General features: G+C 42.2%; 1 protein-coding gene across 3 annotated transcripts in view; it reads left to right on the forward strand.

Annotated features, from left to right (window-relative positions):
* The window catches only part of HOOK3 (hook microtubule tethering protein 3), a 95,092-nt gene that overhangs the window by 175 nt on the left and 76,498 nt on the right, over positions 1-18,419 (forward strand). For all 3 annotated transcript variants that reach the window (XM_075931325.2, XM_075931327.2, XM_075931326.2), the window contains exon 2: positions 16,075-16,160. In XM_075931325.2, the coding sequence (XP_075787440.1) occupies positions 16,075-16,160 (86 nt within the window). The remainder of the gene's footprint in view (positions 1-16,074; positions 16,161-18,419) is intronic.

An 18,419-nucleotide genomic window follows, 5' to 3' on the forward strand; every position in this document is an offset into this window, starting at 1 on the left:
CTGACCTCCCCTCCCCCCGCCGCCCGTGGGGTCTGACCCCGCCCCTCCCCCCGCCGCCCGTGGGGTGTCAGCGCCGCCCCGCCGCCCGCCCGTGGGGTCTGACCCCCTCCCCCCGCCCCTCCCCCCGCCCGTGGGGTCTGACCCCCTCCCCCCGCCGCCCGTGGGGTGTCAGCACCGCCCCTCCCCCCGCCCGTGGGGTCTGACCCCCTCCCCCCGCCGCCCGTGGGGTGTCAGTCCCCGCCCGCCCCCCCCCCCGTGGGGTCTGACCCCCTCCCCCCGCCCGTCCCCCCCCCCCGGAGCGCCCCCCCCCTCCCCCCCCCCCCGCCCCCGCCCACTCCCCCTCCCCCCCCCGGGGGGGCCCCTCCCGTGGGGGGTCCCCCGCCCCCCCTCCCCCCCCGCGCCGCCCCTCTCCCCCCCCCGCCGCCCGTGGGGTCAGATCCCCCCCCCGCCCCTCTGCCCGTGGGGTGACAGCACCGCCCCTCCCCCCGCCTGCCAGTGGGGTCTCAGCCCCCCCCCGCCCCTCTCTTCACCCCCTCCACCCGTGGGGTCTGACCTCCTGCCCCTCCCTCCCCACCGCCCGTGAGGTCTAAGCCCCCTCCCCTCCCCCCTGCCCGTGGGGTCTCAGCTCCTCCTTCCCCCCCTGCCCGTGGGGTCTCAGTCCCCTCCACTCCCCCCCCTGCCCGTGGGGTCTCAGCCCCCGCCCCTCCTCTGCCCCCACTGCCGTGGAGTGTCCACCTCCATGTTGAGCCCCCCTCGTAGCCCCTTCATGCCTGTGGTGTTTCAGCGCCCCCGCACCCCAGTGGGATCTCAGTGCCTGGGCTGCCTCTTCGTTGTCTGGCCTGGGGCCTCAGTGTCTTCCCCAAGTCCTCCCTCCCAGCTGTGCCTTCAAGGTGTTTCTGAGCCATCATTGTCCCTTAGAGATGTCTCTGTGCCAGGGCCTCCCTTGCCTATTAATTCCCCCTTCTCCAATCTCCCCCATCACTCTCCAGGCAGAAGCCTCTCCTCTCCATGTGTTCATACACCGCCAAGATGTGACTCTATGTGCCTGCTCTCCTGCCCAGTGGGGTATCACTTTGGTGCCAGGACCCCTCACCCAGTATAACACTAACTCCCCCTCCACCTTCCTAGCTGCTTTCACTGTGTGCGCTTAGAAATCTAATCATACCAACCAATGGAAATTGACTTCACCATAACTGTGTCCTGTATTGACACCATGAGGACAAACAAAGAATACCCCACGGTATAATTAAAAATCACTTCACTTTAATCTGGCACCACATACAATAAGAAAGTGGAGTTAAGGTTGTTTGGGTGTCTTAATTGTGCATTTCTGGATTTCCTAGGTTGTAATGCTTGTTTTTAGTGTAACTAGGATACATATTTTCAACCTTAATTTCAGTTGAGCACAATATTTGTCTGTAAATTTTCTTTAAAAAAATTAAGGTATTATGCCTGAACACTGAACAAGAAAATCAAACAAATGTGTTACCATGTGATATATCTAATGAGTCGATGTGCAATACCAACCTTAAAATTACTTTTTTATTTTAACTTCTGTATCTGATTCACGGTATGATCTGGTTGCATAGTGTTATCCTGGAGCAGCAATGGGCAACCTAGCCTAGTTGAATGGGCTGCATGAGTGGCCCTCACTCATCTGTGGATCGCAAGGTTGTCATAATCAAGATAGTCTCCCAGGATAATTTTGTTTTGCTAACTGCGCTTGCGCACCTAGAATTTGCGGGGTTTGCTGAAGTGCTGATTGAACTGTAGCAGCACTTTGATTGGATGCAGGGGAAGTACGCAGCTCTCTGTCAGTGTTGTGTGCAATCAGCACTCACCTCATTTCACATGCTCTTGCTTTAAGAGTGTCTCACTAGTAATACTGGTAAAAAAAACTTTAGCTGCTGGAGACCAGTGTAATCTGGCAATTTTGCACCTGGGCAACAGTAAACAAAATGTCTCACAGGCCAAACATAGAACCCTGATGGGTCACATGTGGCCCTCAGACTGCAGGTTGCCTACCCCTGCTCTGGAGTCTCCTACAGCTGCCAGCACTTACTATCCGTGTATGATGAGTTTACAGGTGTGTTTTTACAGTGCAAAGTAGCAGGAGTACACTGGTGAATCTGAACTGTAATTTGTGGTTGATTTATTGATTTAGTAATCTGGAATTACAGGCTAATTGTTTGATTTGTCAGTTTAATTCTAACAGGTATATAGCAGGGATGTTAAATTTTGATTAATCAGCTAATCAAGTAGTCGATGGAATTTCCATCGATTACTCAATTAGTCAATAAAGGAGTCGCTTGCTATCCTGCTGCCTCTCTCCCTTTGAAATGTACAAGAGCTGCCCGAGGCTCCTATACATTTCAAAGGGAGAGAAGCAGTGGGGACCTGCACCGAAGAAATCCCTGCTGGCAGGTGTTCACCTCTGTGCCTCTCCCTTTGAAATGTACAAGAGCTGCAGACAACTGAGATGGAATGATGGAAGGACGGACACCTGTGTGTGTCAATGTCTCTGTGCTTAAGGGCTCCCCTGTCGTCCTAGTTCAGCTGTCTTGGCTGTGCTTCTAAGGGGTGTGGTGGCTAAAGCCACCAGTGCCACAGGAGCATATCAGGCATTGAGGCCTAAGCTATAGCATGTGGCCACTGAACCTTAAGGAGCAATGATATTTGGAGCCAGGCGATCTACGATGAGGACTCTTGCTATGAGTCTCGTCTTCCCTAAGAACAAAGCTCTTGGAGGGGCAGCCCATGTTAGTCTGTATGTGAAAAAAAAATAGAGGAGTCCTGTGGCACTGTAGGGTGCATCTATACAGCTGGGCTTAACTTGAAATAAGCTAGGCAAACTGAGCTATGTCAGTTGCGTAGCTTATTTCGAAATAGCTTGCTTCAAAATTGGGAGCGTCTACCCAGCACTTATTTTGAAACAGAGTACTCTTCCTCCAGTTTCCCCTACTCCTCGTACAACAAGGATTATAAGAGTCAGAATAAGAAGTCCTCCAGCTTGACAGTACTTTGGCATTATTTTGAAATAACTGCTTGCTGTGTAGACGTGGACTAAGTTATTTTGAAATAATGTTGCTGTGTAGAAATATCCTTTGAGAGTAATAGATTTATTGGGGCATAAGCTTTCATAGGTGTAAAACCCATTTCATTAGATAAGTTGGAGTAAAAATTATAAAGGCAGGGTTATATATTAGAATAAAAAAGTTGCTTGTCAAGTGTAGGACCGGTGTTAATGAGGCTAATCAAATCAGGCTGGATGTGTCTCATTTGCAACATTTGATGTGGAGATGTGACTATCAAGAGTGGGGAAAGTGCCTTTGTAGTCTTGTGATAGAAATGAAGCCGTGTTCACAGACACTTACTTTCCTTCCTTCCCCCCCCCCCCCGCATCTCCCTCCTGTTCTGAAATGTGATTTGTCCTTTTCATATGTGTTCATTTTTTTAAATTGTATCCTTTGGTATATATGGTTGTGACTATTTTCTTCCACTATTTGATCTGAGGAAGTGGGTCTGGCCCACGAAAGCTCATCATCTAATAAACCATCTTGTTAGTCTTTAAAGTGCTACATTGTCCTGCATTTTGTAGTCTTGTTTAGCACAACCTTTATATAATACAAAAATAAACAAGTAAGCCCTACAATAGTTTATCCACATGAAAATAGCAAAAAAACAAAATAAAAAACCAAACCCATCTTAACATTTTTCTCCTCTGCTTATCATTTATACAGTGTCTTGTCAGTCAGTGTGAAACTTAGGGGTGAAGTTTGTGTGCATACTGAGAGATATACATATATCAATGTTAATGCATTCAACCTGACTAAGATGGAGGAGTGCTTCATTTGTCAGTTGGTTCCTTTCATTTGATTTCATATCAATCTGTCTGGAGAAGTTACTTTCGCAAATGGAAGTGCTCCCAAACCGAAAGCACAATTTCAACACCTACTTTCTCAGATTTGGGAAGTGGGACTCAGTAAGTAGTTTCCACAACTGAGTATCCATTTTATTCTTCTTTGCAACAATACAATGTTCTGCTGCTCTCACAGACCTAGTTGCAGTTCAGAAGGCACTGGTCATTGACAAAAATGGTAAGTGAATCATTAAAAAGCATGATATGAAATTGAAAATTTTCAAAATGCTTAAAATGTTCATTGAAATTGAACAGTAGCATTTCTGTTAGTAGCATACCTGCTAAATTCTGATTCATATTCTTGCAGTTCTAATGCATGTGCATCACATTGTAAAGCAGGCAAATTCAAATGCAACAGGTAAATGTTAGTAAGAGTAAGCTTGCTTCAGAGCCTGTCCATTTGAGCAATAAGGTCTAACGCAATCTAGCTCATGTCTTGTAGTTGCAGAATCAAACAATTCAGGTTATGTCCGTTAAAAATTTTGCGTAGCACAGGAAAACTTCAGTTTTTCCTGAAACTCTGTAGTATCATAACTCAGTGTCTTTCAGAAAGGCGACATTCACAGTATTTTTGGTTGGAAAAAATTTCACAAGGCATTTTCCATGACTTAGCTAGTGCACTTCTCTATATACCTCCATATTTTCCTACTCTAGAACTACTAATTAGCGATGAGGGAGTGATCTGTTTGTCCATCCCTATCATATTTGTAACTTTCATGAGCATATTTATCATGTCATTAAAGTTTTGCAATTTTCCACACAGCAACTCTTGATGAATAATGCAGAGTAATGCTTCAGTAAAACCTGCAAACCAAGTTCTTAAGCTGGACACAGCAGGTGCTCCATCTGTTACATATGCAACAACTTTTTAAAATCTCCAAAACCTGCAACAACTTTCTGAAGCACAACAAAAAATATCTGGACCCTTTGTTTTTCTGCACGTTGTGTGTTAAAATGACTGTCTGTTATATATACATATATCAGTAGCTGATTTACATTCAACACCGCTGTGAAGAAACAATCAGGCATGATTTTCTTTAACTTTCCTTCCACATGTTCATGGATATGTGAAACTTTCACAAAGCTATTTGTAGAGAAAGATGCTGTTGTGGTTTTTGTTGTTGTTGCCATTTTGTCATTACCAATGCCTTCACCATTTGCACTGCACAGTGTTTCACTCTTTCACTGTCACTCAGGCTACGTCTAGACTATGGGTTTTTTCCAGGATTCCAGAGGTATCCTGGAAAAACTCTGTTGCATCCAGGGAACGCATTTGATCATGTGCGTGCGTGTGTGTGTGAGCGAGCGCAGATGTGCTCTTTCGGAAACCCTGGCTTCCTCCTTCCATGAAGAAGAAGGGCTCTTCTGAAAGAGGAGGTTTTTCCAAAATTTGGCCCAGTTTAGACAGCCCAAATTTCGGAAAAGCCTCTTCCGACAAAACTATCGGGAAAAGGTTCGCAAATTGTGGAGCGCAATTTACGTACCTTCTTTCCAATAAAACATTATAGTCTAGACATAGTCTCACTGGCTTTCTAGATTATGCCCGCTCAAGAGTGTCATGGTATGATGCAGTAAGACCCAAAAGATACCTTTTTGTCCCTCACTGCTTCTTTTACATAGTGGTTAAGCCACGGTGACACTCTTTTAGGTCTCTTGCTATGTTTTTTAATTTGGGGTATACATTTAAATTGGGTGTCTGTTATGGTGTCTTTAAAAAGTTTTCATGCAGCTTGCAGGAAGAACATATTTATCAGACACTTAGATTATCATGATTTATTAGGGAAGAATTAATGTGACTTTTATAAAGGGAAATTATGACCCTCTAATCTTAGAATTCTTTGAAAGGGTTAACAAACATGTGGACAAGGGTGATTCAGTGGATAAGGTATACAGTAAACTTCTGATAATCCGGCACCTTTAGGATCCAGGGGGTGCCGGATTATCAGATATGCCGGACTATCAGAAGGGGGGGCTATGAGGGGTCTGGGGTGGGGTGAGGGGATGCTACCCCAGACCCTCTCATAGTGCTCCCTTCTGATAGTCCGGCTCTGCCCCAGGAGTCCCCGATTCAGCCGCTGCTGGTCAGTTTCAGCAGTGGCTGAATCGGGGACGCCTGCAGCAGAGCAGCTGGAGTGCTGCCGGGTTGGTCCGGTAGCGCCGACCCTTGGCGCCGCGAGACCAACCCGTCAGCACCCCAGCTGCTCTTGGGGACGCCTGGGGCAGAGCAGCTGGGGTGCTGACAGGTTGGTCCTGCAGCGCTGCTCCTCGGCACTACTGGACCAACCCAGCAGCACCCCAGCTGCTCTGCCCCAGGTGTCCCCAAGTCAGCCGCTGCAGAAACTGATCAGCGGCTGACTCCAGAAAGCCAGAGGCAGAGCTGCTCTGCCCCAGGCTTCCTGGAGTCAGCTGCTGGTCAATTTCAGCAGCGGCTGAATCCGGGACAGCTGGGGTGCTGCTAGGTTGGTCCTGCAGCCCCGAGGGGCAGCGCTACTGGACCTACCCGGCAGCACTCCAGCTGTTCTGCCCCCTGCTTCCCGGATTCAGCGCTGGTCAGTTTTAGCAGCGGCTGAATCGGGGAAGCTGGGGGCAGAGCAGCTCCAATGGTCCGGCTGCCCGGAGCACTTCTGGGTTCCTGATGGTGCCGGACCATCAGGAGTGCCGGACCATCAGATGCCGGACCATCGGAGTTTTACTGTACTTAGACTTTCAGAGAGCCTTTGCCAAGGTTCCTCACCAAAGAGCCTTAAGCAAAGTAAGCTGTCATGGGATAAGACGGAAGTTACTGTTGTGTGTGAGTAACTGGTTAAAAGGCAGGAAATGAAGGGTAGGAACAAATAGTCAGTTTTCACAATGGGGAGATGTAAACAGCAGGGTCTCCTGGGACCTATAGTGAGACCAGTACTGTTCAACATATTCATAAACGAGCTGGAAAAAGAGGTGAATAGTAAGGATACAAAACTATTCAAGGTATTTAAGTCAAAAGCAGACTGCCAAGAGTTACAAAGGAATCTCACAAAACTGGTGATGGGGCAACAAAATGACAGATGAAATTCACTGTTATTAATGCAAAGTAATGCACATTGGAAAACATAATTCCAGTTATACAGGCAAAATGATGGCATCTAAATTAGCAGTTATCACTCAAGAAAGAGTTCTTGTGGATAATTCTCTGAACTAATTGGCTCTAGAGATTTAAACGGGTAACAGGTAAACTTTATCTTTAACCAGTTAACTGTGCTGGGCCAGTTAACTAGTTAAACATATAGTTTAACTGGTTAACTTTTTAAACTGGATTTTACATCCCTAATCTGCTCATTGTGCAGCAACAGTCAAAAAAGCCGACAATGTTAAGAACCATTAGGAAAGAGATAGATAGTAAATGTTATAATGCCACTATATACAGCCATGGGACACTTACATCTTGAATATATGTGTATTTCTGGTCACTGCATCTCAAAAAATATATATATACAAATTGGAAAAGGTACAGACAAGGGCAATAAAAATGATTAGGGGTTTGGAACAGCTTCCTTCTGAGGAAAGATTAAAAAACTGGGACTGTTCATCTTGGAGAAGAGAGAAATAAGTGGGGATATGATGGAGTCTATAAAATCATGAATTTTGTGGAGAAATTGAGTAAACAAATGTTTATGCCTTCATGAACACAAAACCTAGGGGCACCCAATGAAATTAATAGGCAGCAGGTTTAAAATAAATAAAAGGAGGTACATCAAACAATGTACCGTTCATTTGTGGAACTTGTTGTTAGGGGATGTTGTCAAGTCCATAAGTATAACTTGGTTCAAAAATAATTAGATAATTTCATGGAGGATAAGTCCATCCATGGCTATTACCCAATCGTGGCTCATCTTGGCTATCTCTACCCTGTGACTGTCAAAAGCTGGTAGCTGACAATGGGGTGGATCTCTTAATTCTTGATGTTTCTGTTCATTCTCTCTGAAGCATCTGGCACTGGCTACTGTTACAAGATGGACCTTTGGTCTGACCCTGTATAGCCATTCTTATGTTTGCATAAAAAATATAAACAATTGCCTTCATTTTATCATGGAATTGAGAAGGTTAAACGATTATATTAGAAAGTTCATATTTTACATGCTGATTTTACCTATTATCTCCTCCTGTCTTTTTGTTGTTCTTACCTGTATCCCTGAGAGAGTGGTTTGGAACTCTCAACATAGAAAATATATATTTTCATGTAGCTTTTAGACTGGACTGAAAGTAATTTTGCTTTTGTATGGAAACAATCATGACCAACACAAAGTTCTTGGATCTGGCTTCTCTAGAGTGTTCATTAAATATCTGGTTAGATAATAGCATATTGTAGGCATCAGAGTGTATGTGTTTGTCTATACCAGGGAAATTGGCGTGACATTCACGGTCACTAGAAGAGTCCATAGATATATATTACAGAGCTGGAAAGTATCAGATGGACTTTTCAGTCTTTTGTCTCTTTCACGGCTGCATGTTCAAGACAAGACTGCACATTTCTACTTTGACAAACAGGAAGGTGCTTGTATCAGTGAATAGTGTCTGGCTCATCACATTTACTTGGTGTACCTCCAGTTGGTTGGCAAAGAAAATGTGTTGGCAGATAAGAAAAATCATAGAAGCGAAGACCAGAGGAAATGGTTTCTTAAACAGTTGATAGTAGAATTGTTGTTCAGAAGGTGGAGTTATCCTTTCCTAGATCTTTGTGACAACTAGCAATAGAAACCATCAACATGTTTATTTCAGGACAGGAGTGGACAAACTCAATAGGAAGTGGTCCTGTTGGATTGGAACATAGACTGCTTTTCCACTGAATCCATTGCTTACTGATCAGGAAAATAGGGCAAGTCAGAGGTCATCCTGACCACTCCAGCTTGGGTCAAGCATTACTCTTGCATGGATATCCCAAGAATACCTTTCTTTCTGCATCCAAGCCCAGAGATACTTTACCTCATTGCTTGACTCATAGGACTTTGCTTCTGGCGATGTGTGAAGTAATATCTTGCGGCATTTCAAGAACCTGTTCACCTGGCAGTGAAATGGACAAAGTTTACAGTATGGGCATCAGATAACCCGTCCCCATACTTGCACCCATGTCATCAATTTTGGGCTGTTTATTGTAGTTGAAATTTCTCATCCTGACCTTGTCATTGATCAAAACATGTCTGCTATTTTTGATAACTTCTAGCTGAAACTAAAAAGTCCTCTTGCTGTCCTTGGGTTCTTTGAAGGATTGGTTGTCCTTACACTGGGCAGACAACTTCACTGATGTGATATCACAGCTTAGTGCTGACACATTCACCTTCTGAACCTTGAGAAGAATGCTCTTAATTCTACCTATCACTAAAAGTAGTATTTTCATTAGTTACATCTGCAAGAGAATGAGTGAGTTGTAGCCTTTAATTATTGATTTTCTTTAAAAATGTTTTGAGTTCTACCTGAACATAAGCATTAGTCTTTTAAGGTGCTTTTTAAACCAAACCCTAGCTTCTGTATCCTAGAAGTTAGGTGTTTCGAGTTTTGTCCTGTACTGAGAGGACAAAGGCATTTTGGAAATTGCCTAGATTTTTTTGTAATCTTAATAGATCAGGATTAGGGGAATGCTGAGTGACTGTCAAAATAGATTAGACTCTGCAGTGATATGTGTGCTTTATCTACCATGTAAGTACTTGAGATTTTGGGGAACATACTCCATAGTTATTCCTTTTTCCTGTGAGTTCTCTGCTGTGATAGAAACATTACAATCTTCAGGGCTGTGTAGCTGGTATTCTCTTTTAAGGTTTACTGAGCACTGCTCTCTTGGTTATCGTCTAGATCTGATACTTGATTTGGAGAACTGTTCTGTAATCCTTTTTTAATTAGAATCTCATTTTACCTTTGTTGGGATTGTCCTATTAACTGGATTTCCATAATCGAGAGTATGCAGAGTCTGTTTTGTAGGAGAGAGATTACCTAGCAGTAATGGGGTTCTTCACAATGTTTCCTTCATATATTTATGTGGCCTCATCATCTTCTTTTGTCCTGAGTTGTCATTTTTGGGAGCTTGAGGTTCACCAAAAACCTCTGTCCTAAATGTTTTGTGCCATGAGAAGGCACTTACATGGTCCTAATAACCACTCCTTTTCTAGAAGGATCCTGAAGCTAACTGGCACTGGGAGAAAGGGCTTGGGGAGCAACATTCCCTCTTAATTGTTACCATCCAGGTGTGGAATAAATTTGTGCACAGAGGCATGTACAGATGTGCACCACCAATAGAAACACATGCTGCAGCTCTGGGTGTTTTGCTGATGAGTTGGGTGGCACCTGAATTTCTCCTGGGTGGCCACCCAAACGCACAGCTTTCAGGGAAAGGGGTTGCATGTGAATGTGCACAGGCAACATTCCAGAAGAAATGGAACTACATGAAATATATTAGAGAATGATCAAAAGACAAAAAGTAGTAGGCAAGGGTAAATAATATAATAAAATATAATTAAATAGGCAAAAGTTTAGATTTAGACTAGGCATTGGATGTTTATAAGATAATTATTAAAAACGAGAAAAGTTGAACCAATAAAATGCATGCCACTCAACACTGATCACTCTGCAAGCATGTTGTATCACTTTTCCTTAGCCTTTGGTTTACTGCCTCTTTTAGGGTCTTGTCTACACTGGAGACTCTTACTACCAATGATAACACCACACAAATCATAGAGCTTAGAGCAGAGAGCTTGCACTGCAAGCAACTTCTTGCACAACTTGCGGGCTTCTTTGATTGTGAATATTGCAATATAGGATATCGTAAAGGAGAATCTTTACTGACGTCTGGCTGGCTGGCTCAGGTATTTGGGTCCAAATTGTGATGTGATTAAGAGAAAATCTAGAAGCAGCTGGCCAGTGATGTTAAATGCTGTTCTGTACCACTAGCCATCTGGATGCTCGGTATAACATAGGCTTGTACACAATGCTGGGATAAAATCAAAAGCCTAAGGTACAGTGTAAGATCAATGATGATACCAGAAAATTTAAGATCTGGCATAGAATTTTCCATTTCTGCAAGGGCCTGGCAAGGAGCCTGAAGACTTCTTCCTCTGCTCCACATGAGATGTTCAAAAACATCATGAAGTCATGTAGCATAATGGTTCAGAGGAGAAGAGCACACCACTGCCAGACAGGAAGCATGGCACTCAGCCTGACGAGGAGTTGTTCAGATCACAAGATCCAGTTGTAGGATGGGAGCCCAGATCCTGGTTCAGCATGAGGAAGTGGAAGCTGGGGTTGAGCAAAGCGTCGTCAGGTATTCAGCTTCCTGTTGTGGAAAGTACTAACGGGGGTCGATTTTTTGTAAATTTTTTTTTTCAGATTTAGGGGCTCAGAATTTTTTCTGGGCTCTTTTGAATGCCCTCTTTTGTGAATGGGGAGGTATAGCCTTATGTGAATATTTGTGAATGGGGAGGTATAGCCTTATATCTCGCCTCTCCTCCTGCTCTGCCAGTCCCCTCTCCCTCAAGCCACCTTCCCCTTACTCTTCTCTTCCATAGCACAAGACATGCCACTCAAATCAATTATCCCCTCCACAGGGCATGCCACGCAGATCAATTATTCACCCATAACTGGTATGCCTTGGACTCACCTTTTCATTCTGTTTACCTGTGGTACATTTTTCAGCTGCATGGGCTGCCAATTTTTGTAACCGAGGAAGCACATAATTTGGCATTTATGGCAGCCGGCTGTGCTATATAACGTAGCCACATCCAAAATGGCAGCACATCAAGGGGATTTAAAAAAAAAGTTACATGAAACACCAATGGAAAAATAAAAACAGTACGTGCTATAACACTGTAATAAGTTAATTATTCGTTGTTTGCCAACACATTGACCTTACATTGTATTGGTTGGCCCATATGGCATCCATCCATTTCCATACTGCATGCACAACTTGGATATCTGCAATCACATTGGAGTTGTGTTCCTAATTAATGCATGAAAATGCCTATTTATTTAATGCCAGTAAAACAGTATAAAGCACAAGTTTGGAGTGTAATTATGTAAATAAGAAGTGTGTTTTTTATGTTGTGAAGGGTGATCTAGTAGAGAAACTCATTAATTCTATCCCTTATTTTGTCCCAGTCTAGTTCCTGTATTGGAGAACTGCTTGGCAACTTCTCCAAAGTTAATACAAAAAAAATTTGTTTTTAAATAAGACCTATCACCAAGGTAGTTCACCAAAACTCACCAATTACAGAGCTTTTTATTGGATATCATCTACAGAAAATAAAAACCTTATTTTAAAGCTCCTAATTGTTGTAATAAGTAAGTTTATTACACCATTTTAACATTGTGCATTACATATCTCCCTTCCCCTTTGAGAACTGGGAATGGATGTCGTAACATTCTGTGTCAAATGGACCTGCATTAGTTATTGGAATTTGAATGTGAAAAAGTTACCTTTGTCTCATTCATTAACATTTTGTGGGACGTGTAAGGGATTGTGGTAGGTGTTAATTCGATCGTATCTTGTTTTCGCTTTCAGGGCTTCCAGACTCCATGTTGGTAGTTGAAAAGTTGAAAGGACCAGTTCATCAAACCTCAAGGGAATGTGAACAGAAACTTAGAATGAATTAACCACTTTGAGGGATGAAAGATGAGGGCAGTCTTGAAAACACCATGAAGGCAGGAACAGCTCCATCAGGAGGACAGAACTAATGCAAAAAAATATATATATAGCAGAAATGCACAGGGAGGCAGAGTTTCAGCAGCCATTATTTACTAACAATGTAAAAGCACAAAAGAACCTGGCTGCTGCTCTTTTCCCACAAATAGAGCCTGCTCCTGCACTGCTTTGTGCTGCCCACCAACATATCATCCCCAAAGCAGAGAATACAACTTTTTGGATTGGGACCGACCTCTTTCTCAGCTATTCTCCAGACATTCAGCTCTTATTTTTGACACAGGGAAAGGAGAATATTTCTGCAGCCGGACTCCTTTATTAAAATGAAGTTTGATTTTTAGAAAAAAGGCATTGTATTTTTTTAATGTTGCTAATACTTGATATAATGTAATACGCGGTCTCCATTATAACAAATCATTAAAAAAATACATAGCATAAATGTCCTATCTAGTCCTTCATTCCTTATTATACAAGAAAAGAATTACAAAAAGAAATAAAACATCAGTCCTTGGTGCCCTCCATTTCAGATCTGTAGAGCATGCTCAACAGAAGTAGAGTTGTTCTGTTTCAGCTGCGTCCACATTATTGGCTGTGAAAAGGCCACTCTAGTCCTTACTGAGCTCTGCTTTTTTCCCCACTTACATTATGTAAAATGCAGCAAGCAGCTCTGGCTATGGTAATATTAGTCATGGAACAGTCGTCAGACAATCTACATTTTGCTTTCGGTATCCCAGAAACACACTTCACCACCATCCTGTATTGGTTCAGTGTGTAGAAAAATCTACTGTTGTTGGTATAGTTGGGGAAGATTTAAGGAGCCAAGCTGCATGGGGCAGACAGGATCACTTGGGGTCGTAATGGGGATGGAAACACCCATAACCTCGATATTGTTCAGTGGGAATCTTTTCCCACTTTTCCTGTTGTTGAGAAATGTAGAGGTGTGTGTGGTGGTGGGGGGCGGATTTGTTTGTTTATTTTAAGTCCTGGCATCATGCACTTTTCCAGGCAATGGCTTCCCTTTGGAGATGCAGTTTGGATTACATCATCACGGAAACATTTTCCTTTCTGTTATGTATTTCTAGGCTTGTGTTCAGGCACAGAAGGCCATGTGGAATCCATTAATGGCCCTGTTACAGTTTGGGGAGCCCAGCCACTTAAATTATTTGATCTCTGGCTCGTTAGTAGTCTTGATCATGTGTCCCTGTAGCACGCAAGGTATTTATTACAATGGACTTCGCAACTAGGTTTCTATCTGGATAGTAGAAAACTAAGTTAGTCAACTTCTGCAGTGTTATGGCTGCTCACTTTTCCATAGTGAAGGAGATCTGTCATCCTAGTCATGTGATACTGCTGTATCAGGAGCAAGTTGAGTACAGATTTCTAGGGAAGTCTCCTTTGATCCTGAAGGTTCTGTAGGCACGGCTGGCTGTTTCTGGTTTTGAGAACCATTTTAGTCTGTCTGTCATCTGGACCCAAAAGCAACAGTTATGGAAGTGCATGGTCTTTGCCTGTTTGCTCACTTAGCTGTGATGAATACATTCTTTGTTGCCTGATGAGCTCTGAGAGATGCTCATCTTGGGTTCTTTGGCGGTACTGCCACACCTTTCCTTCAGACTCCTCCAGATGGCCTTTCCAAAAGGTATGCTAGAAACTTTTGTTGCTGAGCAGGAAATATCTGGTCAGAGTTTATCTTGGCCTGTTTTTTCCAAAAAGAGTTCATAAATGGTTGTCATTAGAGGACCTAGAGGCCTGTTCCAGGGGAATCAAAGCTTGACTCTTCTCCAAGGATTCCTGGTTATCCTGTGAGGGCTTGTAAAATTTCTCCCTGCTTCTAGGATTTGTGCCAAGAATTGCGGGATAGGTACCCAGAAGGTGATACAAGAGGGGATATAGGACAAGACTTCAGCAGCCTCCAATGAGAATCTGATACCGAACCAAAACATTTTGCTTAAACTTTTCCTGTGCAACCGGTTCTATTAGAATGGTTAATTTCTCTGAAGTAGATACGGCCTTAGGTTTTAAGTTCTTTTATCAGGGATTTTTCAGTATGTTTATGTACAGGGCCCAATGTAGTAGAGACTCCATTCTCATTGGGACCTCCAGGTGGTATAATAATAGTAGAAAGAGAATGGGACAAAGTGGGAGAAACTCTAGATGTTAAAACAAATAATAATGTTAAATAGCAGTCATAAATTAGTTTAAATTTATACCCAGAACTGTAACAAAATATGGTGGAAAACACATAAGGAAAATAGATATTAAAATTCCCTAAACACTCTTGCAATCCCTTACGCAAATACTTAAGTATATATTATTATATTGCTTATTCAAAAATGAAATCCTACCTTAGTATGTGCGTCATGACCAAAATGACTGTCATCCCTCCACCTTCCCTAAGCTATATTTCTGTTATGGGCTGCAGACCCCTACTCACCCCTCACATATGGCATTAAGGACTCAGCCACATCCCATCCTCCACTTCTTAATCAGATACCAGCACCTTTCATCTTAACCTCTATATTTATACCAGAGATTTTTTTCTGTCTAGATTGTTTTTTGCCACATTTATTGTAGTAATTGAGCACCTTACAATTAATAGCAAACTAATACTGGCCAGGACAAACCTGCTTGTACTATCACAATCTCACTCTTGTGCTGCACTTCGGAGGAATTAATTTTTCAGAGTTCATGCATATGTGTGTATATATTATAGATCCATGGGAGACCAGTGGACTGTCTAGATCAGGGGTGAACAGTAAAAAAGTAGCGGCCTACCAGGATTAGTCCCGGGCGGGCTGCCACCACTATGCGTACCTGCCCCTCTGCAGGTATTGGGCCATCGCAGCTCTCTGTGGGTATGGATCACTGTTCACAGCCAATGGGAGTGATGGGGACCGGGACACCGCTTCCTGCCACTCCCTTTGTCCATGAATGGCAATCTGCATCCAATGAGAGCAGGCATCCTACTTGCAAAGGCGCAGGTAAACGTAGAGGTGGGAGCCTGCCAGGGATTAGATCCGCCCCACTGCCTGGTATTTGCTGATCCCTGTTCTAGATTACCATCATTTTTAAGAATCAGGTGTTTGATGTATTTGCCTAAATAGGGACTTTGGTTGGTGGTTAAACGTACAAGTTCCACAGACGTTCAGTGGAATTTGTTCCCAAGTTATTTACATGCTTTTGCAAATCTCCTTTAATAATGCAACTCCAGTTGCTCAAGTTTTTAAAATTTTGGTCAGAGCTTGTAATAGAATGTTGGTTTCAACTGTATGTGTGCAGCTGTGCCCATGATTATGCAACAAGACGACAGCTCTCAGTATTGTGGTTCACTAAATAAAATCTAGCACTTGTATTTTTTCCCCCCTCACTGATACAATTAAACTGCCATTTGCTGTTGGTGACAGTGCTGTTGTGTTACTTTTGAAAACACTTTGATGCATTAGTAAGAAGTAGTTAAGGCAGGCTAATAAGAGCATTTCATTTTTCCCCCGTTCAGATCCAGACATTTCATGTTGAAGCACCATGCCAGACTGTGGAAGATTTAACGAATGGGGTTGTGATGGCCCAGGTGCTTCAAAAAATGTAAGAACAAATTGTTTAATGGCTTGTGGGCTTTTTGCATGCAGAACTGATCCTTTGTAAATGTGCCCAGTTACCTAAATTTAGGTATGTTTTCTTATTCAAAATGGACCAGTATCAAATAATGACTCAGCCTGCTAAACTTAGTTTGTTTTCACTCCAGTGTAACTAGCAGTTATTTGAAAATGGAGAAGAGTATCTGAAAAGTACAATTTGTTTAAGGCAAAAGAAGTAACTGGTTAAAGAGTTTGTATATAAAATTTCAACTTCATTGAGAAATAAAACTTAAGAACAATATCTTTTGTATCCTTTACTAAAAGGTAGGGCTGTCACGCAATTAAAAAAATTAATCACACTGTTAATAGTTGCCATTTATTTAAATATTTTTGTTTTCTACATTTTCAAATATATTGATTTAAATTACAACACAGAACAATTGGTATTTATTTTTTAGGTATTTGTGCTGTAAAAAAAGGTACTTTTCAATTCATTTAATTCAAATAGAATAGTGCAATTTCTTTATCATGAAAGTTGAACTTATAAATGTATAATTATGTACAAAAATTGCATTCCAAAATTTAAAAGTGCAAAACATTAGTGTCTACAAGTCCACTCAGTCCTACTTCTTGTTCAGCCAATCACTCAGCTAAACAAGTCGGGTTACATTTGTAGGAGATAATGCTGCCCTCTTCTTGTTTACAATGTCACCTGAAAGTAAGAACAAGTGTTTGCATGGTACTGTTGTAGCCGGCATCACAAGATATTTATATGCCAGATATGCTAAAGATCCATATGTCCCTTCATGCTTCAACTACTATTACATGCTTATGAGGGGCTCTGTTCAGTAATGGTCCAAAGTACAGACAGGAGCATGTTCACTTTCATTTTCTGAGTCAGACACTACCAGCAGAAGGTTGATTTGTGATTCATGTTCTGTAGTTTCCACATCAGAGTGTTGCTCATTTAAGATTTCTGAGAGCACGCTCCACATCTTGTCCCTCAGATTTAGAAAGACACTTCAGAGTCTCAAACCTTGGCTCAAGTGCTGTACCTACCTTTAGAAATCTCACTTTGGTAACTTCTTTGCGTTTTGTCTAATTGGCAGTGAAAGTGCTCTTGAAATGAATTATATGTGCTAGGTCATCATCCAAAACTGCTTTAACCTGAACTATATGGCAGAATGTGGGTAAAACAGAGTAGGAGACATACTATTTTTCCCCTAAGGAGTTCAGTCAAAAGCGTAATTAACACATACTTTTTTTAACAAGCATCATTAGTATGGAAGCATATCCTCCGGAGTGGTGGTTGAAACATGAATATTTAGCATACCTGGCATGTAAATACCTTGCAGTAACATCAACATAAGTGCCATATGAATACCTGTTCTCACTTTCAGTGGACACTGGAAACAAGAAGCCATCATCATCATCAGGGCTTGACAAGCGGCGGCGAGCCCCACTCGCCAGCTATGCGGTTTGGCACGCTGCGCATGCACTGATTGCGCTGCGGCACCATGCCAACTTAAAATCTACTCACCCCGGGCGAGTAGATTGATTATGGTTGCAGATGATGATGATCAGGGCTTGACAAATTAGTCAAACTATAGTGACTACTGCTATAGTGAACTAGGCCACACTCAACTGGCCAAATAACCATGTTGTTCAAGCTAACTAGCCACACTCAACCAGCTAAATAGTCACATGTGGCTAGCATGTTGGACACCATGGCTCTACAGTTTTACACTTGTTTTATTTTTTAATGCAGTATTTTTGTACATCTACATTTGTGAGTTCGACTTTCATGCTAACGAGATTTCATTACAGTATTTGTATGAGGTGAATTGAAAAATACCATTGTTTATCATTTTTGAGCTGCAAATAATCATGGTAATAATATAAAGTGAACACTGTATGCTTTATGTTCTGTGTTGTAACTGAAATATATTTGAAAATGTAGAAAAATATGCACAAATATTTAATAAATTTCAATTAGCATTCTTGTTTAACAGTTGATTAAAACTGACATTAATTGTAAATTTTTTGTTAATCATGTGATTTCATTGTGATTGACAGCCCTATTAAAAAGTTTGATTTCAATACAAAATAGCTTGAACAATTAACGAAAATACTGTATACATCATAACTTACATATGTTGTGATAAGTCTTGAAGTTGCTGTAATTGTCAAAATTTTAATAACTCACCATGTTGCCATGCTTTTTAATAGTGTTAGTGGGGAGTTCAGATATCACACCAGCATAGGT

This window comes from Pelodiscus sinensis, chromosome 6, assembly GCF_052426305.1.
Source record: "Pelodiscus sinensis isolate ZL-2025 chromosome 6, ASM5242630v1, whole genome shotgun sequence".
Taxonomy (NCBI): domain Eukaryota; kingdom Metazoa; phylum Chordata; order Testudines; family Trionychidae; genus Pelodiscus; species Pelodiscus sinensis.